This window comes from Cyclopterus lumpus, chromosome 24 (genome assembly GCF_009769545.1).
Source record: "Cyclopterus lumpus isolate fCycLum1 chromosome 24, fCycLum1.pri, whole genome shotgun sequence".
In the NCBI taxonomy this organism is placed as follows: Eukaryota; Metazoa; Chordata; class Actinopteri; order Perciformes; family Cyclopteridae; genus Cyclopterus; species Cyclopterus lumpus.
In genome coordinates, this window is record NC_046989.1 from 9,400,324 (window position 1) to 9,427,931 (window position 27,608).

The 27,608-nt window shown below is 42.3% G+C and overlaps 1 protein-coding gene across 1 annotated transcript; it reads right to left on the reverse strand.

The window, feature by feature from the left end:
* Positions 1-78: 78 nt before the first annotated feature.
* Positions 79-26,208, reverse strand: grm1a (glutamate receptor, metabotropic 1a). The gene is made up of 9 exons (XM_034527679.1): positions 25,479-26,208; positions 22,404-22,653; positions 9,971-10,206; positions 9,804-9,812; positions 8,418-8,664; positions 7,660-7,828; positions 4,914-5,040; positions 2,468-3,401; positions 79-895 (listed from the first exon to the last, which is right to left on the reverse strand). The coding sequence occupies exons 1-9, from the start codon at positions 26,206-26,208 to the stop codon at positions 79-81; spliced, it is 3,519 nt and encodes a 1,172-aa protein (XP_034383570.1).
* Between the last annotated feature and the right edge of the window lie 1,400 nt (positions 26,209-27,608).

The following is a 27,608-nucleotide window of genomic DNA, read 5'->3' on the forward strand; positions in this document are numbered from 1 at the left end:
TGTGTGTGTGTGTGTGCATGAACGTGTAAGTGGAATATGTCTGCGTGAACAGAAACTGTGCCTGCGCCTGTTATGCTCTCACAGTGTTGAGGAGCTGTGTGCAAAGTCTTGGAGGGTGTTTGAGGCGTAGACTGAGCTCAGAGGGCTTCCGAGCATCAACTCCATGATGGGGGAGTTGCTGATAGACTCCTCCGAACACACAGAGTCTCTGAAGGGGGAGGGGGGTGACAGAGCTAGGGAATCTTCCAGAGTTGGCTTGTTCTGAGTTAAATCCTCGCCTTCTCTGTCCTCCCCCTCCTCCTCCTCCTTGGCATCATAAATGTAGCTGTGTAAGAGGTCCAGTTCCTCGTCCTCGGACCCCTCGTCTTCAAACACCCTTACTTGAAGGGCCAGAGGAAGCTGAGAGGGGTTCAAGTTCAAATGCTCATTGGCAGGGATCGCCTCCCTGGCGGTGTGCCCATTTAGTGCAGGGACATAGGAGCTGTGTGTGTCCACCACAGCCCCCTGCAAGCGCTCTGTGGTGCAGCCCTTCAAGTGAAGGGGCAAATAAGAAGCCGGCTTATCTAAATTAGACTCCAGCCCTTGCGTCTGTCCAGAGCAAGTCGGGGTCCAGAGGGGGCGCTGGGAATCTCCCTCGTCGTCCTCCTCCACCAGGTTGTACAGAGGCTTAGCGCCACGCGGTTCTCGGGGGGGATGAGGTTCTGTGCTGAGGTTGCAGGTGGAGGGCGCACAACTGTGGGGGTCGGGGGTGTTAGTGAGGGGCCTGATGACCGCCGTCTGATTCAAGCCGGCTTCCTGTTTCCTCACATGCACAGACAGTCTGTGCCACACATTCCCCCCCCTCGGAGGGTGTCTTGCACCTGATTCAGACCATGACACAGACTTGCCATTAGAACTATGAACGAAATAAAGACCCAAGTTACTAACACAGGAAACCGGGAGCTTGTGGCAGGAAAACAACATCAACATAGCAGCAACGTAACAGAACTGAGCAGCAGCATTTCAACATTTCTGATGCATGTTAAAATACTTTTTAACCACATGACTTGACATTAACAGCTTTGATAAGGGGTCCACTTAAGGAGCATTGCATGTACCAACTGTGGCACTTCACAAACATAGTGAGTCATAATGTGCTGCACAAAAGCATTATGATCTTGAAAGTGCTTCAAACATTAAGCTTAGAGAATTAGGAGCCAACCAGGTAATTCTTCCTGTCTTAACTATGTTCTTATATAATTCAAATGAGACGCATACATTCTGAATCAGCATTTCAGTAAGGTGGCTGAGCTGGGCTGAAGGCGACACAGAGTTTAGCACAGAATGAACTAGGACTGGCTCTAATGTGATTAGTTGGAGTGGTGAGGAGGGGAGGAGAGGGGCATTCATGCTGAGAAAAGTTAAATGCAAGGTTAATTCAGGATAAACCAAAAGCAGCACGGTGGCAGATCTCTTCTTTGGAGGGCTGCAGTGTCAAAAACACGTTTTCCATGACAGACTCATTAAGTGAAGGGATCACATGTAAGTCTTTCTTATTCAGCCAGATAGGATGGTTAAAGTTGTTGTTCAATACAAAAGGACTCAACAAACTCAAGCTGAAAGCCAACCAAATTATGAATGGTTACTTGCTCCTCCTTTTACTTTATGGTACTTCAATAAAAAATGTTTTTAAATCAAGCATAATACAATGCAATTGCTAAAAAAAAATAAAGAAATAGTTCCCACACAATGTCCCACAAAATACTAACTTAAAATATGTCTCAGTTGACAGTGCAGCTCTCCAGGAAAGGAGTTGAATCACCACCATGCCAAAACATTTGCAAGCCTCGACACTTTTCAGACATTATGCTGCTCAGTTTGGAAGGTTAAAGGGTTAAGAGATTAGAAAGGCTACATAGCAAAGGGTGAGAGACAACACATACACAGATTGGGATCACTCTCATACGCTGCCCCACTCCTTACTTTAGATACCTGTCCATGTGTCACTGCTGTGGATCTCAAAAAAGTTATATGCAAGTCGTATATCTAGTTTAGATGCATCTATCTATACATTAATAATCACTGATACATCAGCATGGCCTGTTAGCGTTAAACCAACGACATCAAAAGGTCTTGTTTTCAGTTTTCTGTTAAATTTAGCTTAATTTCATTCATAATATGTCACGCCCCTCAGAGAGAGGGGGATGTTCCACATGAACTGTGTTCATTTTGTACCTAAATAAACATATCAGTATGGTTTTACACAGATTGGGGTATTGGAAATAAAAAATTTGACCTTTAACATCAAGCATAAATACTCAAATATTCTTGCAAAAAATAAGCAGCTGTATGTTACCAATGCCAAAATGAAATGCCAAAAGATTATCTTTGGACAACTCACTGTACAATTTGAGTGTTTAGGCATGTTGTAGTTTTGTCTCGAAACAAATAGAATCTAGCAAGATGAACAACGTAAAAGGTCACTCACTTGGCTTTGCCAGTCACGGGTTTCTTCCGGCGGAATATATTGAAGAAGTTGTTGGTGCCGCATTGGGCCGACTTTCCATCCCCAACGTGCATTCGCACCACATCAGATGTGGTGAAGGCGCTTCGGACGTTCCTCTCTGGTTTGGCAATAATAATGTACATCTTAGGCGTGAACATGCACCCGAGTGCCACTGTCACACTCAGGCTGACGGAGAAGGATGTGGTTATGATCTTGTAGTTTGAGCCAAAATAGATTGGCACAAAGGCCAACCAGATAATGCAGGTAGTGTACATTGTAAAGGCTATATATTTAGCCTCATTAAAGTTGGCCGGGACGTTCCGAGTCTTGAAGGCATAGTAGGTGCAGCTCATGATTAGCAGGCCGTTGTAGCCCAGTGGCGCCACCATGCCTACGGTGCTAGTATTACAGATGAGGTAGACCTCGCGTATACTCGGGTAGGACTTGACGGGTTCAGGAGGCTCCAGAATGATGAGTGTGATCTCCAGAGTTAGCTGCATACTGATCAGCATAAAGGCGATGACCACCTGGGCCCAAGCGCTCATGAAACGGGGCTTCTTGGTGCAGATCTTCTTCTTGCTGCCTGCCAGGATGCGGGCAATGCGGTTAGTTTTGGTCACCAGGGCAGAGTAGCACATTGCAGATGAAAGGCCCACCAGGAGCCTCTGCAAGTAGCAGGAGGCCACTGTAGGATGGGCGATTAAAGTGAATGGACATATGTAGCCCATGAAGATGCCTGCCAAGATGATATAGCAGAGTTCTCTGCTCGAGGACTTTACCACAGGTGTATCACGGTACTGGATGAACACAAAGGTGACAAAGGAAGTGATGAGGATGCCCAGGCAGGAGAAAGCCACTGCCACCATGGATTCCACATCCGCCCAGTCAAGATACTTCAGAGGCAGTGTCTGGCAGCCTGGACAGGGCAAAGGAGATGTCGGGTTAATCTTGTGTTTGGACTGTGTGAGTTTTTGTGAATGAAAAGTACAATAAAACTGGTTAAAAGAACCAATGAGCAGACAGATGGCAGAGAGGAGAGCAACACCAATTTGGAGCCACCTGAGGGCCTAAAATTGCTACGGAACTAATTTGCACATGTCAAAGCTCAAGCTCAAGCTCTCATTAGCATTTTATGCCAAATGTGTGTGTGTGCAGACACGTAGGTACAGTAGGTGTGTCACCTCTGTCATGATAGTTGCCTTCCAACACCCAGAGGAAGTTTATAGAGCTTAATGGGAGAAAACTGACATTCCTTGCCCAGCTTAACGCTCCATAAATTACATGCTGCGGCTAATAGCATTACAGTCACTGCCATCACAAGAATATACACAGAATAACCCACTTCTGCTCTGCTTTGCTAACTCACAATATGTCCATTTAAAAAATAAATAAAACTAACTTGCGGCCTCAAGAAGCCTGGATATTTTCAACCTAGATGATGAGAGAGGTATAATATGAATACGAAGGCGTCAATCAGTTGTTACACTGTGATATTTTTTAAGGGCACTACAGCAAAAGCACACTGAGGCACTCTTGAGGGCAAAGTGTCTGAAGCACACAGCAGTGAACTGTTGCTGTTTCTTTAATAACCTCCCACCCGGCTTAGTTTACCGAGGCATCAGCCACACTGCATGCAAACGGCCAATGGCGGCAAAGATGAAATGCTCTTATCTGTATCTGTTCTTACACAATCCTATGATGTCATATCTGAGCTAGGAAGACCTTTAACAAATTAAAAAACAAAGCTCACTCCACATTGACTTCCAAGAGAAGCCAGCACCACAAGGAAATAATGTTTAACAATAAAGGTATTTTTTTCAATATTTGCCCTAAAAGAGCGAAAGAGTGAACATATACAACCTCACTCTATGAATAGATACCAACTCTCTCTATTAGTATTCTCTAAATAGGGACATTTAATGAGAGTGAAGGGAGAACTTTTTCCTCGACAGACTGCTGAAATGTATCCCCAAGCCTCTCATGGCAGTAATAGGATTTTACACCTGGGAACTGAGAGCTCCTCTCAACTCTATAAATTCGCTGTCAAAACAACCACTGGGTCACAACAAGGCAAAGGAGCAGAGAGGAGTGAAGAGTAGTGTGGAGGTTGAGAGAGCTAAGAGAGCAGGGTCATTGGGCCTGGATGATGAACAGCATCAGCGAAAGGAGGTGTCAGGGTGTGAAAGAGCTTATGGGGGGGGGGGGGGAGGATTTTTGAGAGCACAACAAAGTTTGAGAGAAAGTGTTTGTGCTGTTTCAGTGAGATTGTTGTTTTATGATGTAAATGACCTGACAAAGAGCAGGCAAAAGGTAGGTTAGCTAGGAGCAAATACATGAAATGGGTGATATAATGTGTGAAGGTTGTTAATGGGAGAATCAAGGGATATTGTTCATAAAATCAAAAATGGATTGGCTTAGAGCATCTTACCTTCCAGGTCATCATCAGGCCACCATCCCAGCTCACATGCCTTGCAGGTGAACTCATCCTGGACGTACTCATTGTCCTTGCATGTGGTGCAGATCCAGCAGCAGCTCACCTCGCCCTTCCTAATAACCTGCACGCAGAGAGGCCAGACATCAACGATGACGGATCACAGATGTCTTAGTAACCAGTTACAACACCAATCAAACCGTGACAAGAAGCACATCACACCCAAGGCAACCTACACAGGTAGACCGCATTAAGGGGATACGTTGAGGATATGTTGTTGTCTTATCTTCTTGAGCCCCAGACATACTGTTTATAAAACAAGGCCGGCTGATTTTGCATTCAGCTCCCAGGGAAGCTGTTACCAGCACTGTGATATGTAAAGCAGGGTGATAAGTGGGGCAGATAACAAAGTAGATAGAGGGGAAAGCGTGAGCAGGAGAGAGGATGCACCCTCCCTCAGGGCATAGCTAGACTGAAAACAATCGGCTCGAGATGAAGAAAATTAGGGTATTTCTTCAAACTGGGCTCAATACCAGTTTTTATTATTTACTGTCCCGAACTGGCTTCCTCCTGGAAGGCACAGAAACAATATGTGTTCACTTGTGCAAACTTAAACTTTGTGTGCGATCATTTAGACTTGAAATGTCATTGGTGTGTCACGAAAAGCAGGATTTATTTTTTACTTTGAACATTTTTCACTATGTTTAATTAGACTGTGAAAACATGTGCTTGTAAAATATGTTCTCCATAATATTTAATTGGGCAAATTGGGTTCCCTCCGGGTTCTCTGGCTTCCTCCCACAGTCCAAAGACATGCAGCTCAGGTTAATTGGCGACGTTAAATAGGCTGTAGGTGTGATAGTGATAGTGTGGCCGGTGATAAACTGGCACCCTGTCCAGGGTGAACCCCGCCTTCGCCCTTTGTCAGCTGGGATCGCCTCCAGCCTCCCCGCAACCCTGAATAGGATAAGCGGTTCGGATAATGGAATGGATCAGAATATTTAATTGACAAAGCACGATGCCAAAATGTAAGACAGAGTAACATCCTTGAAGTTTACTTGCCACTGCTGCGTTGGATTAACCTATTGGGTTAATCGGCAATGTCATGGAACACACCCCACAAAGGCAATTTTACAGTGTGTCCAGTTTTGGGTGGATAGGGAATGCTAAGACACAACATGTAGTAATCCAAAACGAAGCCCCACTGTTCCATCATCCAGCATTACCTCCGCTGAGATTAATTCTGCCATCCACTAATACAAGTCTGCAGCTAAAATTAAAAGAGAAACTTATACTGGTACCAAAAGGGACAATAGTACAAAACTATATTGACCAACACCAGATGTTTATATTTACAGATGCTTCATTCCTCAGCCCTCATTGTGAGGTAGCAATAAGAAAAGATAATATAAGACCACCTTTGAACATAAACAGCTGAATTCATTGGAATAATGTTAGCATTACAATGGGTGAAGGAAAATAACCAAGCCAGTGTCGTAATCGCTTCTGATAGCTTGGCAGCGCTTGCCAGTCTTCATGCAGGCCGTGTAATGTGTATGACATGTCCCCTGTGCTACAAACACTACATTGTAGGGGATTTGATATTGCTCACGTCTGGGTGGAGGGTAATGAGAAGGCAGACATATTGGCTAAACGATTTTTAGATGACAGTTAATTTACATACAAGTTGCGTTAAATAAAACAGAGCCTATAGAACTATCACACATAACTCTATGTGCAAACCTAGCAAGAATACTGGGACTTAAGTGTCACAGGGAGATATCTTTGCAGTAAGATAAGATATTCCTTTACTATTCAAAAACATGTAGGTGGAATACGGAGCAGGAGCCCAAAAGAGGGAATGGTCATTACCCGTCCGAGAATTGGACAAACAGGATTAAACAACAGTCCATTAAAATTGGCACGCACCCAACTGGACTATGCATACGCTGTAATAAACGGGAACTGTCAACCATGGACTACTAGATCGCAAAAGGTATGAAAAAGAAAGAAGGGAATCAATATCAGGACTAATTGATGGACAACACATTATTACAATCGGGAATCTTCAAGAAAAAGACATCAAGGACAGTGCATATACCTTCTAATTAATTACCAAAGAACATAATAATATGGATCCATTATGGTCCAAATGGAAATATCTCAACACAGACAACTCTCAGATGGATTGCCATCACATTCTGGACACATTTATGACCTTTGACTTTACCCCTATTACAACCGCACGTGTTTGGTTCAGAGTGACATAGTGACTAGACTAGTATGGTCATCGTGAGCATGTTAGCATGCTGATGTTAGCATTTAGCTCAAAGCACCACTAGACCTATGTACAGCCTCAGCGAGTCGCTAGTACCGCTGCAGACTTGCAGAGAGAGACTTTTTACTCTGAGACAACTCGGAAATTAGTCTTCTTGTGTAGGCATTCCTGGAGTTGATAAAGACCAAGTACTTTGTGACACTCATTGTGTGTGTCTGCCGGGCCAAACTCATCTCTTTGTTGCACAGCAAATAATCGAGTTAGAGCAGAATAAATGTTAAATTAGCTCTGCTGGTATTTAATCACGTATCTGGCACAGTGTTGAATTAATGCTTCTTGATAGCTTTGGACCTTCAGAGTCACACTCCAATGTTAACGTTATTGACCTTTGATTTTTCTGACTTTTTTCTAACTAAATTAACTCTGGGTGGAGATCATTGAACGCTGGAGGATTTGAATGCCTACCTTGATCTGTCCTTTGGAGCAGGGCTCACTGCAGACTGAGCGGACCATGTCACTGCTGTTCAGCCACAGCTTCAAGTCATCGATGCTTAAGATGCCCTCATGCCAGGAGCCCACGTTTAGGTAGTCATAGTGATCATCACCCACACCCTGTAGATTCATGATGTCATATCTGGATGGACAGAGAATGGGAGGGAAGGAGAACCACGGTGAGCAAGGACAAGTTTTTTGAGTGACAAAGAGAGAAAAAAGACTAGAAGAGGGGAACAGAGAAAGAGTGAAAAAGCTGGAGATCAAGAGGGAGGGGAGAAGGAGAGAGTGACAGGTAATTTAATGATAAGGATTTGGCTGCTCGGTAAACCTTTTATCCAAAGTCACTTAAACAGTTTACAGCCCTGTAAGTGTTACATCCAGAGCTCGTGCCAGTTCACACTGTGGCCTCATCTTTAAATTGGACCAGTATGTGCTCCAGCTGACCCCTAGTTGACGGAGTAATGACACGGCTGTGTTTTCTGACTGTCAAATGCTGTCTGTTGGACTGAAGAGCGATGAAAGTGGCTGCCACAGTGGACAATCCACTGAATCTGTTCCAGTCCAAACTAATTACATTCTTCTGTGCTCAAGATTGGTGAACACTTGTGTGCATGTACACGCGTGCTAATGAGCAGGGGAGTTTTGGACGGGAGAAATTGATGATGTGAAATCTCTATTTCCATTTTACTGCCTTTTTTTATATACTTACCATTTAATCATCCTCTTACCTTCCTGGGGTGTCTCCGTTTTGATCAAAATAAATCTCCTCTCCTGAGACTCCTCTGAAGGATGTCTTCAGCAGGCTGTCCAGCAGCTTGCTGCCATCGATAGGGTCCATGGCCTCGCAGAGCCCCGGCTGCCCTGGGCACAACTCGCTGTGCATATCATGGAGGCCATGAGCCATGGCATAGATGGCATTGATGACAAATCCCATTTTACTATCCTGAACATAGTTTTCATGCAGACTCTCATTGCCTGTTAGAGGGGAAAAGAGGAAAGAAGAAAAAGGAAGGAGGTTATTGCATTTTTAACATTTTAAGGAAACGTCTTGTGTGCTTGCTGTTTTGTGTTGTATTCAAACGGCAGTAACACAATACACAATAATGCATGATTAAATTAGGATCAGACCTGGAGAATCTATTGCAAAGCAGAACCTTCGTTTGCAGCTAAATTTATCAGCATACAAGGAAATCCAAACATGATATCCAATAGGAAACAGATGTGAAGAACCATCATTGTCTGGGAAAAAAACCCAAGACTGAACACCAAGTTTCACTTCACCACCAGCCCTCTAAAGGCACTTTCGCACAATCCAACCTGAATGTTTTGTATTAATGGTAATTAAAAGTACAACATGTGAAATGTTTTGCATCCTTGTATGAAGATCTTATTTCCAAAGTTTCCAATATGTTTATACGTTTTCTTTGCGCCCTGAGCCAGTGCATTTAAAATATTTCTATGTATTGTCCGTCATATACATCAACATGCACAAACAGAAGAGTGTGTGATCATTTTCAATACAGCGAGATCTTTTTCAGCCTTTATGGTGAACATTGTGTGCTTGGTGAGCCATTCCTTTGTGCAGCTTTACAAAGTGTAAGGCCATTTTCTTGTTATTCCTCATAAACAAGCCCAGTGCTCCACATCAGAGTTTGACTAATGCAATCCTCGCTCTGGCCAAGAGCTGGAGACTGCCGGGATCAAGACCTCTCACGTTGCACACAATTGTAGTTTTAAAATACCACAGATGGCATTGTGTTGAAGAGAGCATTAGTCAAACTCATGCTGTCTTGGAGGAGTCAAATGCGTACAGAGTGCAGGTGCAATTCGGATTAAATCATCACCATAGTAGTGACAAGAAAAATACACTTACCACCTTGAAGGTCTTTGGAAAAAAAGTGGTATATAAAGTGTGATAGAGAGAAAGTATAAAAACACCTGTACTGCTCTGAGATAGTAACCATCACAAACCACTAATTGCTTTTATTTATCAGTTGATTAAAAAGCATACTGACCAATTATTGCATTGTTCATTTAATTACTTAATATTTTTGATTAGAATTGTTTGGGTGAGAATTTTAAGTTGTGATTTAAATGCCGAGAACACAATTTACCATGATCACCTTTTGGGAGCAACGGGAGAGAATATTCAGGGAGGAAAACAGAGAGAAAAATACACAGTTGTTGTTATTATTAATGAGTTTTAAACTCTGGTCAAATTTAACCATCTACTCTCACAGGCAGCAAGATGAATTCATCCATGTTTTCTGTTGTCACCCACCGGAGCAGACTTTCTTGAAGTTCTTGTTCTCCTGTGGGTGGCCTGCGAGGCGGCACTGGAAGCGGTACTGCCAAAACTCAGAGAACCAGGGGTTCCTGGTGTTGCTGTCCAGACGCAGCTTCAAATAGTAATCATCAAAGGTCTTGACCACCTCTGATTGCAGCTTCATGGTGATTCCTCCCTCTGCTTCCTGCTCATAACCCTCCACAACCTCGTAACGGTCTGCCCATCCATCACTGCAGGAGCAGGAGAGAAAGAAGACGAGCCATAAACATATCGATCGCAGGGGGACCAATAAAATGAGCAAGAATAAAGCAATGTCATAATTCAAAGTGAGAGACACTCCTTGACAGTGATGATAGTCTTCACTTGTTACTGCTATGTGTCTCTTCCATTGATTTGTGGTCATTATAATTTAAACTTAACTGCCGATTCAGACTGACATGCCCATAAAACTATCCACGAGAGCGTCGCCATTGACACTACAGTCATTTCATTTCACAGAACGAAAACAAGAGAGAGCTTCAACGAATGCAGCTTTACTTTAAAGGAGAGATTCTCTTTCCCGTTCGTGATTTTCTGTCTTTTCTTAGGGGGAGAGGGCAGTAGAGGTATTCAGTACACAGACAAACACCAGATATTCAAACAGAAACAATATTACTGAATCACAGCTGTTACTGGACTAATGCTTTAAGCAGTCAAGCTCCACTCACTGGTGGAAAAAAAAGCATATTTTTAACTGTTCAGCCCTTAGTTTGTGAGAAGGTTATTAGAAAAACAAAATTCAAAATCCACAGAAATTATCATGATGTGATTTCTCCATAGCAAATAGTCACCTGTTGAGCTATCCACCTAATGTAAAGTGCTTACATAAAGACTCACATGATAGAATATCACTGCTGTATGAACGGCGTTGCATTCACTGATCAACGTAATGGGTCTGCATTTGAAAGGTGATCTGATTGCATTGCTTTGAAGAAGAAAAACAAGTAAACAAACATTGTTTGTAACTGAAAATCGTTGAACTGTTGTGATTTTAATGAGGTAACTGGTTTGTAATTTTCACCTCTCGGGTGACAGATTGATTGTAGAGCATGTACAGCAGCACAACAGCACTACCAACAGCCATTTTGGACATGCAGAGGAAACATGAGCAGCAGTGTGGTATGCCTGTGTTCAGGTGGAGACTAATGGGTAAGTTTCTCTCACACAACAGCAAATGGAATGACAAAACAACATCAGTGCACAAACCCAACATCTGGTCATGTTTTGCTTTCATTTAAATAATGAGCTTCCGTGGGCTCTAAGAGAAATGGAAAACACCACTGAAAAACAAAGATAAACAGCACCACGTTGAGTTCTGCTCTTTCTGTGAGCTCTCCAGCTCGGCTTTATTCTTTGTCTCTCTAGCTTCAACCTGGGTTCTCGGCTTCTACCTTGAAATACCTGTGCTATTGACAGCTACACACCAATTAAATATGACTCTCCAAGGAACCAATTACCTTGCACACTTGGGATGTTCTTGGTGACAGGTAAGGATTTGTGCGTGTGTGCCTGTGCGTGTGGGGGTCAAAATCTCTGACTTTTACATCCACAATTACCGCCAGTCACGAAAAAGGAGACGTTCAACCAAATTTGTGAGGAGGAAACTTTACAACCAATGTGATTGAACTAGTATAGGCCTTCTAAAGCGTAAAGACATATCTATATATATATATATCTGTATAATATATATATATACACAGATATATATATCAGATCTTGGTGGTAATATCAAATATTCATTTGATATATACAGTATATAAATATTGATTCCTATGTACATTAGGCAGCCAGTATGGAAATTGTCACCCAGAAGTAATGTCCCCCGCTGACCCTGACATGTATCTCTGATCCTGCACATTGGTAGGTGGGAATTTAATGGATATATATCCATAGCCATATATATATTTTTCTTTATAATTTTTTCTTAAATCTATAAAAAGGCTTGTAATATTCTAAAACAGCTGGTGCTTGCTTAGTTACACATTCAGTGCACCAATAAGTATCAACATTACTAGAACGATGTATGAGGGATTTACTCCTAATAAACAGTGCCCATGCTCATGGCAATGAAAGAACACGTCAACCAGCGCATAAGTTCTGGACAACAATGAAGGTGAAAACAGAGCCAGCTGGATATGTTTTTACATGTGGGACGCAGCCGAGAAGATATATCGTTGCATCTTTGCACGCATGTATTGGAAACATAATAGATTTGATATCGATATTCAGATTTGTCTGGCTTTTATGGAAGATTTGTGATTGAAAAGTTGACAAAGGCATGCTTGGTCTCCGCTTTAAAAAACGAAAGGAAAAAAAAGAATGGTGTTAAGTAAGGTAGGCTGGGATCTTTTAAATTATACATGTGGGCTTTTACTGTCTGCAACAGTTACTGTTGGACAAGACGAGGGAGCGCGTGTTCTGTCAGACAAGTTGAGTAAGTAGTAAGTGTGAGGACAAGGTTACAGCAATATGGTCTCGATCACAACATATCCCATGTCTAAGGATATCTGTCCGTTGTGTCTCCTAAAATGTTTGCTGTATATTTAAAAAGAACAATTCAACTGAGTCATCGTTTTCACTCTGCTAAATGAGAATAGAGTCAGAAACACATGAATTTCATCGATCCTAGTCACGTATCCTTAATTCGCTCCAGGCGAAGACCATCTGTGTCTCATCCTCTATCTTTCAGTACATGTTGTACAGATAAAAACACAAAGACACACACTATTAAAATGTGTGTTTATCATAAACGGACCTTTCCCCCCGACAGGGTAAACTGCTTTTTTCTTTGCTGTCTATTCAATGTCGTTCATTGTTTTACATATTTGCTCCAACAGAACACTGGAGAACAGATTGTTGTTGTTTTTTTAGATAAAGAGAGAGGTTCAACACTCTGCATGAATAAGGCATGAGGCATTGAAGGCGTGCTCGACGGTTTTTCACAGTGGAGTTCCTGATGAATTAACACTACATTATCTCTTCTCGCTCTCCTCTCTCAGGATCACACTGTCTGGCAGAACTCCAAGCGGCTCATCAAGACTCTCGGGCCATTTGAGGGATGCCTAATGGGACAAAATCTGATTTAATTTCACCTCAATGTTGCACAGCTTCACACTGCTTCACACGCTGTTATTACATAAATAGTCAGATTTACCTGTTTAAGCAGATTAAGAAATCAACGCAGTTCAAGTTTGTCATTCGTTTTAAAGTTATTGTACTGAGGACTGCAAAGGGAAGTAGGTCTAATAAAACAGAGCATAGCTCCGATAAGGTTGTTTTGAAATAACTCTTAAAATTATGTTACACTTTCAAGTGAAGAAGTCTGAGGTTTGCAACACAAAGGCAACATACTGAATGTTTCCTTTGGGGAAAGCATCACACGTACAAACACTTTCAATACTTATGGTTAATCCAACAATCTTTTTTACCCTTCAACTTTCCAAACACATTTAATGAATCATTTATGTCAGTACTTATCTCTACAAGTAAAGTCAGCAGGAAGCTATTCCTTTGATGCCACATGCTTATTAATGGCCTTGCATATTTTCATGATTTACTGAGACGTGATGATGTGTGGTATTGTGTAGAGGAGCACAGCAGGAGCACAGGAGAACAGCTGGATAATTTATAGAGTAGTATACAACAGTGAGTAGACTGAGAGTTCCCCCGACTCTCCCAGATGATCTAGTTCCAGTTTGATAGCCCATTTGTATATTTATGAAGCCATGAATTAATTGGCGGGGCAGAGATTTAATCACATGCGCTGTTTCCCCTGGAGGATGAAGAGGAAGAGTTACTTTAAAAAGAGGAACGGGAGGATAGGGGAATCAAGAGTTTCCTAATTGCTCTCTGCAATATGTTAGAATAAAAGTTCAGGTAGTTAATGGAAAAACTTTTAAAACTTTTTTTAACTGTCTGTTATTCACAGACCACTAGAATGTCAACGGGTCTAATTACAAGAAGTACATTATTCGATTCAAGTAAAGTAAGGCTTTAACTCTCTCTCTCTCACACACACACACACACACAAACACACACACTCACACACATCATTTATTTACTTGTCTCTCTTTGTTTTTTTAATCATTGTCCTTCTATCTAATATTCAGTGGTGGAAGGAGCTATTAGGAATATGTGCTTTAATATCATGTGTATTCAGAGCAGGCAGCATGGTAACGCTTATAGTTCCAAGCCAAAACTGAGTTTTGGGCCTACTTACATTTATTTGACTTTTTGGATAACCTTCGACCTCGGAGTATTATTTATTTTGCGAGGCAACATGGACTTTTTGAAAGTGAAGAAATATTTGATGTGCATATTGTTTAACTTGATGGTTCCCTTGAAAGTTTCCGTTACAAAATGGATTTGAGAGAATTCTGAAGGTGTCAAATATGACAAAACAATAGTCCAACTAGTATGAGAAATCTGTGAGGATTGTGGTATACGCATATAAGCAAATGGAGTTACAGTACTTCAGCCTCAAAATCAGGTAAAGGAAATATACTTTGTACTTCAGGCTTCATTGGAGTTAAAGGTTGAATCCAGCGCCAGGAGACCACTGCTGCTGCTGTTTGCACACTGGCTGAATTTGAGCACCTGCTAACTGGACTTACGTCTCCTGGAGCTGACGCACGCTCTGCTATCTGACGGAGGGGAGGACGAGTCAAGAGTGCAACTCATTTACTTGTTCTACATTTATCTCTATGATGATTCCACAATATTTTTAATTAATTTGAAACTGTTCTGGCAGTGGAACAAATATTCAAACAGGGGTTTTCTCTCCTCAGCTGAACACTAACGCCGCATCTCCAAAAGCTCTCTTTGCTTTTATCCCTCTCTCCTCCCTCCGCCATTCTCCTAAATGTCTATTATTTCTGCAACTCTGTGCAGTTTAAAGGAGTGCTGGTGGCTTCTTAGCTAGATGGCGGCAGCAGCATGACTGTCTTGGGGTGACACAGAGGACCCTGAGCTAGCCGGGGAGCCTTTAAAAGCCCATCCAAGCTGCTTTTACTAATTCATCATGCCCCAGTTTGAGTTGGGAGATCAGTCTCCTCTACATTGACAGGGAACGCCGCTGGGAGAAAAATCCTTTTTGCTTTTTATTACCAAGGGACATCAATTCACTACTAAAACCCTTACAAAGGGCTCTGCATCCAATTACAGCAGTCGCAGTGACTGGATTCACGATCGTATTATCAGTTGGTCGATTTAATGTAAAACCATTGCAGGTTGATTGGAATGCTGCTGCTTTATTAAATGATCCCTTTTTGGTGTTTTTGGTTGCTTTTTCTTGGTAATAATTATACATCAGGTCCATTATTTTTGTTTCACTGAGAAGTTTATACGTTGTAAAGGATGTAAAAAGAAAATTTATTTACAATGCATATACTGAAACACTGTAAGACTGATTGAAGGCCATCTGTAATTGCATTTTTACATCCAATATTAGCCGTCTGTGCAAGAAAGTATTTCAGCTTCTGCAAATCAGGATTTGACCACCATGTCCAGATGGAAAGCCAGAGTGCTATTTCTGATCCCTCCAATGTCGTTCACCCATCCCCTCACACAAGGGAACACGAGGCATCAATTGGAAAGCGAGAGATGTCCTTGACAATGTGTGGCTGCTTTCAATTAACATCAGAGGCGTGTTATAAATATTCAGATGCAGCTCATTGTGCTCCCTTGCTCAGTAGAACACAGACAGATGCAATCACACATCCTGACTCAACTTGAACATAGCAGTTTCCAGAGCCACGTGTGTACGAGTATCGCGAGCACTGCTCCATTACTGAATGAATGCAGATAGTGTGTCCTTATCTTATAATTACAATCTTTGTTGCTGTTGTTGCTGGGAGGAATTTCTCAAATTCCTCCCAGCAACTTCCCGAGAAGGGAAGTTATTGTGTTTGGAGCACTGCTGACAGACTGAATGACAGATTTGCAGTGAGACGATCACACCAACTCCGTCATGCGCCCAAACGCAATCTCCATGGTGACTGTAACACTTAATTCCAGTGGTAAAGTAAATCCTGCGCCGCTAACAAAAAATGATCTTGAGCTTGATTTCCTGCATGACTTGCCCCAGTAAACTCTCACTAAACTTGCATGAAGATTATTTTAGTGCACAGGGTCAAAAGGACAGAATCATGTCGCACAGAGTGCACAGGGTCAAAAGGACAGAATCATGTCGCACAGAGAGAATAATGTCAAGATGGAGGCTGAGCACTCATTTCGGGCGTTTTTTGTCTCGGTTCCAGCCCACCCCTCGCTATTGTGCGCTCACTGGAAGCCTCACAAATAAAAGATGTTTCTATAGAGCGAGCCGAGCAAGAGAGTGCAGCATATTGTCAGTCATGGGGCTCATGCCTCACACATAGGAAAGTAATCCTGATAAGGGGAAGAGGAGAATGGTATAGATGATCTGTGTGATTTTAAGCTGAACACAGTTCTGCAGTATATGAAGCAAGAAGGCTATCATCCCTTCTTTTTGACACTGTTTGATTTAGCTAAGTTAAACTGATAAATGTAAATCTTTATCTTTTCTTAAATCCCATTTCCATTCATCTGAATATACCTTTTAACGTTCGATTCAGAATATTTATGAAAGATGAATAACACAAAAGCATAGAAACGAAACAATCTGTCTTGATCGTCTACAATTCTGGATGAGTAAGATACTTTTTTAATTGCCGATATTACCAGTGCTGTTGCCAGAGATACGGTCTCCTTTTGCTTATCCCCTGCTATTTGCCAAATTATACTTGCAAGTCAATAGGCAGAATTCCACATCCTACGCACTCTCCTTCCTGAGATGGGAAGGAGATAAAAGCCTTAGAGATGACAGGGAAAGGGCTGCTAAATGTGTCACGCCACAACTCCCCTCTTTCACTCTCTGGCGCCCTAAATGTGTAATTTATTCAAGCTCAGTCCTCTTGTTACAGGATGTCGAATAGGACAACCCACAATATAGGATAACAGCTTACTTTGCACCTCAGCACAGTCTCAGAAAAGACTTAGTCATACCCTGGTAATGACTTGGCCATGCCATTACGGAGGCAGAACATCCACATTTCTGTCGCAGTGTCCTTTTTGTCGAGAATAAAATAAATAAAAAAATAAACAGAAGCAAGCATTCAAAATGGGATTCAGACCAAAACTGTGTGTGTGAGACATGGGGAAGAAATGAGCGTTACATGTGGCGAAGCAGCTTATGCACTTGATGTTTAGTAATAACAGCATTCAAGTAGCATTAGAGAGAGAGAAAGAGAAAGAGAGAGAGAAAACGGATGGGGCTAATTGCAAAAGAGCGAGCAGGCAGGCAAATGGGTAGGTGATTTCACTCCATGCTGCCATTCAGGAACTGGGCTGTGTGTTGGGGAACAGGCATCGAGAGAATGATAACAAAAGACACCGTACAGTAGATGTAGATGTATATACCAGAAGCACCAAGAAGCACACACTGTTCTACACACTAACTCCCTGTTCTTCCCCTGAAACTTAATAGAAAATACTGTCACTGTCCAAATTGTGTGGCTGCACTCCAAAGACGAATAAATCTGTTCTGAGGATAAAGTGGAACAATGATTTTATCTTCATACATATATTCAGCTCATACTGTGTATTATTTTCACCTGCTCTCCAATGGACATAAAAATGACTTCCCTACGGTGAGACTGATTTCTGAGTTGGATCCTAAACTACTTGGATGAAAATCCATATCAACTTCAAAGAGACTTTGAGAACAAAGTTTAGGCCTGATGTTTGTAATCAATGTTGGCCAGGTCTGTTTGTCATGGAAGTGCATAACGTCTGTGATCATGTTCGAAAGGTGAAGCAAAACTTTGTTCATTTCCTTAAAAACTGATCTGTAAAATTACCTCAAAATTACTATGAGGATAGATGAATGTAGCCTTTAGAGATAGAATAAGTGCAGAACGGACATTGAACTGCTCGTCGTGTTAATTTGACAAGTACAAAAGAAAATGGCAATTGTCGTTAGTCGTTATGGTGACAACGCACGTCTGCTGGGCCGTAAAGTGGAGGTTGCAGATCGCTCCACAAACGGATGTCGGGCTCATTGTTAGGTAGCTTGTCCTTCTCCAGAGCAGCAGAGAGTGAGGCAGATGGTCCGTATTAAAGCAGAAGTTAGCCAAGTACAGCAGTCACAATTGCAACAGTACAACATAAAACTGTCTGCCACTCCGACCATCCTGCTATGCTGACTTAAATTAATGTTCTTGGCTGAAACCAACTGTGGCTGGAAACTAGGGAATTTCGTACAGGCAATACAAGGGATACAAAAGCCGTTTTATCCAACGTTAATATATAAATATTATTGAATTTAACGTTAAAACCAACAAAGTTCACAAAGTCACATGCTTTAACGAACCACCATCTAAAACTCCCCCTTTTCACCAGATCAGTGATAATAAACTAATATGATCTACTCCAAACCACGTTTAGCTTTCTCATCTTCTCCCTGTCTCTCTCTGTCTCTACTGTCATCTCTGTTTGTCTATGTCTTTCACCATCTGTCTGTGTCTGTCGTCTTTGTTACATCTGTTATGGTCTGTCTCGGCCTTAATCTGTGGACAGACCAGCAGGAATCCACAGTCTACTCCAAACTATCTTCAAACAACCTAGTGCAGAATTGACTGACTCTCCTAATCTGCTCACCAACCACCTTCCAGCTCAGCCAGACAATAGAACTGAGGTTTCATCAAATACTTCCTGCTTCATTCTGCCGAAGCAGTTTCTCATCCAATAGAATCACTTTAAAAAGTACTTGAGCAGAACAAGAAGCCTGTAATCAATGTCTTCTTGATTGGAATGAAGTGGATAATCTATGTCGGGAACGTGTGTATTTGAATGTTTGCATGGAATAAATTGTGTATATTGCGTGTGTGTGTGTGTGTGTGTGCAGTTGTACAGAGTAATGGCAGCTGATTGGTGAAATCATGATTGACATCACAGCGAGAGAAAGACAAGAGCCCTGTTGACTGACAATAGCAGAGTGGAGTGGATGTAAAGTGTTGAAATGATGCAGAGTAGAGTCTGCAGGTCAGCGGTAAAGTGGGTCGACACCTGGCCCTCGTCTGAAGAGCCGGTTAGCCGAGCAGCTAAAAAAAAAAGCTCTCAGATTCCAAACTCTCTGCAGTTTGTGTAGCCACTGCTGTATAGTGTGTTGTCTGCCTCTGTGGTGTTCTATGATCCTCTCCACATATGAGTTATAAGGGGTAGAAAAAAAACATATCACTGCCTGCTGTTATATTTTCCCAATATTTGTGTCGGTTATGCCATCCCGTATGTGGTTTTGTTTGTTTGTGCCAAGTGCAATAAAATGGAGAGATGTATAAGGTCAAAGAGCTGTATAAGCCAATAACTGTCTCCCCACCTCACTGATTTGGCTGGAAGCTGCTGCACTCAGCTTGCTATCCTTACACATTATATCGACTACTCTAAGGTAGGGCGATGACAAAAACACCAATATCCTAAAATGTAATAATGTGAACACTGCTGACTGACTGTGATGAGTGGCGAAGCATTTTGGTGATTTGATATTTAAACTGTTCCTCTGATTGGCCTGACAAGATGCTCTGATTGTAAGACATCTTTGATGGTGACGACTGCAACAGTCTGATTATGAAGAAACTCAGACTTATAATGCCCCATGTTCCTGTCACATGTGCCTTGCTCTGGCTTGATTGTTACCATGTTGATTTTAAAAAGTGGGCGACTGTGGGTCAGTGGTTAGCAGGTCTGTCTTTCAATCAGGGGGTTGGTGGTTCAATCCCCGCCCTAGTCGATGTGTCCTTGAGCAAGACACTTAACCCTGAATTGTATGACCCCTACAGTATATGATTGTAAGTCGCTTTGGATAAAAGCGTCAGCTAAATGACATGTCATGTAATGTAATGTAAAACTAATATATATATATTTATTTATTTTACCAATGTTGTAGTTGACTCATACAGAATGTAATGAAACATGTATCTTATATTAAGATGCTTTCCAACTGCCTGTTGTGACACCAGAAAGTGTGCAATTGTAGTGCTGCAGAGTAATTGATGCTTTGTTGTATAAAAGTAACAGAAATGATGATATTAATACACATGTATGTGTTTCTCAATACAATTAAATCTGCAAGCAGTAGGCAGCGAACACTCATTGCTTGAACCCGTACACACACCATTGGCTTATTATAGCCTTCTAAGTTGATATAGTGAACATGTTAGCAAACAGTTGCTTATTAACATGTTAAGCAGACGTAGAGTAACATAAGCATTCATTTGGAGTTGAGTTTTTGGCCACCCGATGAACAATGCTCCACTATGTTCACCAGCTAGTCGCTAACTGTCTATTGGGCAGGAAGTCCCCGAAAAACCGCAAGCTTAAAGATATGAAAACACTTAGTAGAGTTAAGGGGAAACTGCAGAGTTGGTGTGTTCATCAGTACAAGTGAACCCTTTTAAACACGTAATTGGTGCATTCTTGATAGAAAACTATTGTTATAGCAGCTTAAACGTAAAAAATCTTCTGAAGACTTCAGATGCATATTTTTACCTTCTGTTTTGTGCTACATTGCTAGTATTAATCAAATTTGATTTGTGTTGAGCGCAGTAAGTATGATAATAAAAGAGACATCAGTGCATTAGGTGCGCATCGACAGATTGGCCTGTGTGTACTCTGCTTACTCTGTCACTTTGTTTAATTCACTCTTTGTTTATACGTGTGTCTCTTACATTCTTCCGACTCCACACACACACACACACACACACACACACACACACAAACACTTCATGGAAGAGGCTTCTTTAGTGGGGAAAGCATGAATTAAGAAAACAAGCTCCCCTTTGATGAGATAATACCTGTCTGACAGCTTCATTCAGTCTTTCCCTACATTCTGGGAAAGGGACACATGGCTCGGCATCTGTGTTGGCCCAGACTCCCTCTGTCATCTTTACACACACTGAGTCTCATCTCCTCTCTCTCTATATATATACATATCCTGCTCTCTCTCTCTCTCTCTCTCTCTCTCTCTCTCTCTCTCTCTCTCTCTCTCTCTCTCTCTCTCTCTCTCTCTGACCCAGAAGCATTTCTTCCGCCCATGGAGACTTCCACAAAAGCTAAAAAAAGGCCCACTTTCCCATCTCCTGTGGAGGCAAAAAGAAAAGGAGAGATATGGGAAGGAATGTAACCCTAGAGTGTCATTATAATGGATCATTTAAAAGGCATGTTCTGCCTCTGAAAAGTGAAGAGTGCCTTCCCCTGCACGTATATGCATTGAATGTAACACATAAAACACAAACAGATGCAAGTAAGAGAAGCACTTGTCTTCTCTTTATTTCCACCATGGGAAAAATGTAAGGGAAAAGGCCTCCTCGAGGATAATGGCAATGACACGAAACAAATCCCTCAGTGCCAGCCGATAGAGAAGTGTGTAGTAAACCTTATGTACATACAAGGAAAATAACTAATTGCCAGATTTTACATTTAAATTTACATTTTTCAATAGCTATTCAACAAGACAATTTGAAGTTGTTCTGCGTTCGTCTTACTGTCAACTGTCAGATCCCATGAAAAGACCGAAACGGACACTGTGCTGCACTCATGCAGTGTTCTCCAACAGATACTGCTCAGCTACAAGTTCCAGTCATCCTTAGCTTTCTTATTTATGTCCTCCTCATATAACATACGACTGACAACTGCCCTACAACAGACCAGTGTCAAAAAAAACTCTGAAATGACGGCGGAAAGATATCGCATGAATAAACTGGCAACAGGGTTTCTGTGGCTTTTACTGACAAGTGTGAATGTTCCTTAAGGGGCTATTTCATGGTGCAATGTGCCACTGTATAAGTGTGTGAGAGGACTACTTGCCCTTTTGTAATGACTAAGATTGCAGCTGCAGTCAGTCACTGTCACTCAACATTGACAGAGGGAAAGAGAGGAAGTGGATAAAGTGGAAAGAAAGAGACGGAGTGAATATCGCAAAGCGATATTATGACAACAAGAAACGAGTTTTATGATTCAGGTGGATTCCATATCGTCTATAATAGATGTGTGTGCCTCTCTTTGATTGCTAAGAGCAGAATCACATCCATTGCCTTGAAAAAGTAAATAAGAGAGAGTCCATAAGGCATTGTATCCATCTCTAGTTTTGTGTCTGTGACAGAAATACCAATTATTCATAGCTGGAGAACATTTCTATTCAGTGCTATTGGTATCTGGTCTAATTCTTCTTGGTTGCCTTGGTGACATGCACATCAGGAGGACACAGCATCTCGCAGCCTTCCAGCCTGTTAACCAATTTCTTGCCACCAAGAGAGATGCTCTCAACTGTGAATCAAGAGGTTTAAAAAATGTTTTAAAATAAATCCATCCATACCTGCCAATGAGGAGGAACTCCCCAAACACCCCCAGTCTCCTCATGGCCATCAGGAGACCTCGGACAGTCATGCCCTCGCAGAAGCACACTACGACACGAGCTTTGGGTAGACGTTCCCGTAGTTTCCTCAAAAGGCGATCAAAGTGCTTCTCCCCCGCGTTACTGTAGATCTTGTCTGAGTGGGCAATGCATAAACCTTCCAGAGAGGCCAGCTCCTTGAAGGCCTCCATGCCACTCTCCCCATAGTTTCCTATAGTTGAGGAAGAAATAGATTAAATAGTGAGAAAGTGGCCGACAGACATTCTGTCCTTCCTAGAATTAAACAATTGCTGTAAACATTTTCCTTGTGAAATGTATTTTCACAGTCTGGTAATCCCACCTTTTAGGCCTTTGTGGATATGGATAATACACTGGCTGTGGCATTTTCACAAATTGTGAGTTAAAAATACAGGGTATTACTGTAATTCCTGTGTGTGTATGTGGTGTGTGTGCGTGTGTGTGTGTGTGTGTGTGTGTGTGTGTGTGTGTGTGTGTGTGTGTGTGTGTGTGTACGGATGATTTTCAGAAGAAGAAAGTGTTTTCCCAATGATTACGGGAGATTTCTTTCCTAAACATGTGTGGCTAATGCAAAAATCTGTGTTGTGTTTTGCAAGAAGTGTTGCAAAGCAGAAAATGCGTTTGTTCTTTTGGCTTTGCTTAATTAAGGTTCCAAAGGTTAAGGTTGTGCTGCTTTTGTCTTTGCGTTCACGTTTAGTGTGGACATTGCCCCCAGCAGTTGTTCAGTGTTTCAAGTTCTGGCTGAGCTGAAGCTCTGATCCTGTCATAATGAGTGTCAGAGAGTTTACTGTCTACTGATTGCAATCAAAGCCAAAAGGGGTGAAGATCGCTATCCTTGTTTAAAAGCACATCATCCCAATCAAGAACCCGTCAAAATAGTTCAAGTCCAAATCTTCTATTTCTGTGCAGACTACAGAGCGTGTACTACTGTGTCACGATCTGGCCTGTTGATAAAACCCACAGCTCTTTAGCATGAGAGCTGGATTACACAGGCAATCCAATCATTTGTGCATGCTTGAACATGTGTGGCAGTGTGTGGGTGTGTGTGTGTGTGTGTGTGTGTGTGTGTGTGTGTGTGTGCGTGTAGGTGTATGTTTGAATTAGCATGTTAGCAAAAGGAAATTAAGACCCATAAAATATGAAAACATGTGTTGTGCAATTGCCTTGATGAGGAGCCATGGTTCCTGGGGGGCTCAGGACACTCAACCTGATATGGGTGGTGAAGATAAATTCTCTATCTATCTGATATGATATATGTGATATGGTTTTATAGAGCAAGGAAGGTGACAAATGAAATAGGCATCACAGTAATGCATTTAGCACACAATGTGTCCATGTGTTGGTTTTCCAATAGTCCTTTGTTGATATTTTCAGTTGCCTCATTTCACACTCCCACCGGTAAATGGAAATAATGATATCCAATTATTCTACTCTTTCCATCTAGACTGAGAGACAGGTGGGTGGTGGTGGTGCATTAGTTGACAGCCCATTTAATAATGACCATTAAAAACCTGCTTTGAGTATTCCTACCACTCTGATGGTAATCAGGACAGGTAATTTATGCAATTCCACAGCCCTAGCTGTTGCTACGGGAACAAGCTGTATCTATTACTTGTCTAAGGTGGTGGAGAGAGCAAAATCATGAGCTTAAGCCAGTCGTGACCACTATTTCAGAGATAACTAGAGATAGAGCAAAACCAACGAGTGGATATATACAAGATATGACTCCTCAAAGGTCAGAGTAAGGTCAGCATCAGACGAATTAGGATGTAAAGTCAGTTAGAAATATTTACTGTTCCTCCAAACGTATCTGTTACAAAGCTGAACCCACAGTTAGTGTCAGGGTTTATATTTGCAGAATACTTGCACGTAAAAGAAAGAAAACACTAAATTTAATTATAATTAAAGCGTACCAGTATCCTATTTTTATCACTCACACTGTAGCCTGTTGAGTAAATGATGTTGCTTGCAATCTAATTCATCCTTCCCCTGACTAGCTTTTCATTACTCTTAAATTATGCCTTCAGTCCCAGAGGCACCCCCTGTATGTTGAAGGTCAGACAGCTGACGCCACCTATTTATGACTCCAGGTACTACAGCTCCCCTCCACCTTCTCTTCATCTATTGTTCATAATGTTCCAACACCTGACTAAAGTCAAACTTTCCAAAGATGTTTTACACTCCCCATGAGTCTGCAGCTTCTCAGGGGGATCATGGGTAATATAACCTGTCAGTCATATTTTGGCTGCATATCTCTGACTGTGTTTTACTAATACTCTAATAATAAAAAAATCTATAGACATAATTCATTTCACAGTTATGACTCTGTCTATCCAACTCCTCTCTCCTTTTTACATCCTACTTGAGGAAAACTTGGGGTTTTCCCATCCTCTACTTTTTACATCCTGTCTCCACCATAAAAGACTGTTGTACTGTTCGGCTGAACATATTAACAAAACAGTTCTAAAAAAAATCAAAATACGTGAGCCCATCATGACAAACAGAATACTATTATTGCAAGGGTTTCTATGGAGATAAGACATGTATTATAATGTATGTGAATCTTGAGAAATGTGATTTGTATCATCTTAGCCTCATGCTCCTGATTTAATCATGGAATTAGTTTAACATTTCAAATTAACGCCTACATGTTTACTGCTAAAACTCCCCCTTGTGTGTTTGGATGAATACACACCTTTAATACATGCTTCAAGACTCTAATAACACAACCTGTATGAAGATGTTTAGGATGTGTGGGAAGATGCTCGAAGCAATGTCCACACAACCCTCAACTGTTATGTGTGGCTTCAAAAACCTGTTCTACAAGACAGAGCAAAAGACTGAGACAGAGACGGGCAGATACTAAATATCACAGCACGTGTATGTGTCTCACATTGTAGTGATGTTATGGTAATCAAAACATACTACAATGATTGATGAAGTTACTATAAACTCACTATATTATCTACTACAAGACTAACACACAGACTATATGGTTATTTAGTGACGGGGCCTCACCCTCAGTGTGCACGGCAGACACATAGGTCCAGTTGTATCGCTTGACAATGTCCAGAATGGCCCGGGCCTGGAGGGTGTCTGAGGGCACGACCCTCAGGAAGTACTTGAACAGCGTCTTGTCACTCAGGTCGATGCTGGTGGCAGAGTAGGCGATCTGCGGGATGTTGAAGAGCTGCAGGAGGTTCTGCACCTGAATGGCCACAGAACTGGATCCCGGGCCGATCACTCCTGCGATGGGCTTCTTTGAGGGTGGAGGCTGGTGGGACGGGGTGCCGTCAATGCACCATTTGGACCCATCCTTATCATCCCGGATGGAGATGAGGGAGTCCCGGATGAACTCGATGCTCTGCTCCAGGGCCACAGAGGAGTGCCAGCAGGAGTCTCGGATCTCGCAGCCCAGGCTGATATTTGGAAGCAGGTCCGGGTCAGCATTGATCCGGTCCAACGTGTGGAACATGGCCTCCACCCTTTGGATGCCATACTGTTCGCGGACGTCCCCACATTTCCGCTCAGCTACTTTCTCGGCCGACGGCTGGTGGTGGACGGAGAAGAGCGCGCCGATGATCACGTCTCCATCCATACGAGCCACGGAGCGGACCACGGCGCGAGGGACCGCCGACCGCTCATAGATGCTGCTGCTGTGGGAGAGCACGAGGACGCTGAAGAACAACGTGGGCAGACACAGGAGAGTGAAGAGACCCATCTTTACGCGTGCCATATTGTGCCACATCGCCTGAGCCGTTCCAACTGTGCAGGCATACTATCTGCTGTATGTCAGTACATCCACGTTCATCCAAGCAACCACAATCCGTGAGCACGACGCCCGGGGCATATCCGTGCGCACCTGCAGAGAAAAAGTCAAACTGTTGTGATATATATATATATATATATATATATATAGGCAGGGAGAAACGCAGCTAGATGTGCTGTTATGTGGGAAGAGTTGACTATGTACGCATGCTCCCTTCCATCGACGCCCTGTTTTAATTCCTATAGCAAGCAACAGTCCTCATGCCTTTCTTATCAGCAACCACAAGGTGCCTTTGAGCAAGGCATTTAACTCAAACCTACCTGATCAGGGCAGTAGTAGCTGGACTGCTGTCCACTGAGAATTGCCCGACCGTGCAGCTGGTTAGCTCTGAATGGAGCAGGTACTTTAACATCGCTCCAGCAATGGTATTTGTTACAAATAGCCAGCACTATTTACCGGGAAGGGCTGAACGTGCCGCGCTCGCGCTGTCCATTGACAAAATCGGTCAGAGAACAGGTTTCAGCACTGTGGACAGCGCGCTTTCCAAACACATTACAAGCACGTCTATGGGGCTGTTACCTCGTCATACGGTCAAACTCATTCTTAACGACTTGACTAGCTATATTAAAATAAAGACGAGAAACAGCAATCCTTCCTTTGCCGACTGCTATTTGAATTGTTACATGAGAATAGAGAAGACAACCTTTTTTTTTGCGCACCATACACTCTGTCGTGCAGCCTAAGGTAGTAGGTAATGATAATACCAGTAATACCAATAATGCACGAGGAAGCAAAACATGAGTAGTCTCTTCTCAATAGACTATATTACCTCTTATCCACCTTTTTCATTGCCTTTTGACTCCGTACATAACACACATCTTAAGCGGATTTTTCTGTGTCTAATGCTTCCAAACTTACCTGAATCCTTGAGACATGTCGCGTGCCTTCGCCCGTCCTCTGTAGCGCGTGGTCCTCCGCTGTATCACTTGACTATCTCTCTCTCTCTCTCTCTCTCTCTCTCTCTCTCTCTCCCTCTCTCTCTCTCTCTCTCTCTCTCTCTCTCTCATCTCGAAACGTGAGGATCCCACGCAACCATCGCCTGTTCTACACTATATATCTAATGCCTGCACGGATTTACAACATGCATTATGACAGTAAGACCTGCGATGCAGCCAAAACATTGAAATCTGCCGCCAGGTATTATAAACCACATCGGAGGAGCATTTGAGCTTCTACAGTTGGCTATGCGCTAGTTTACTACACGACAATTAGTATGAGTCTGAGCATGAATGGTGAAGCAATGTAATAATTCAGTGCGCCAATAATTCTGATAGTTTGAGAAGGAGAGAGGTGAGATAGGTATTGGTGTCAGGCGTTAA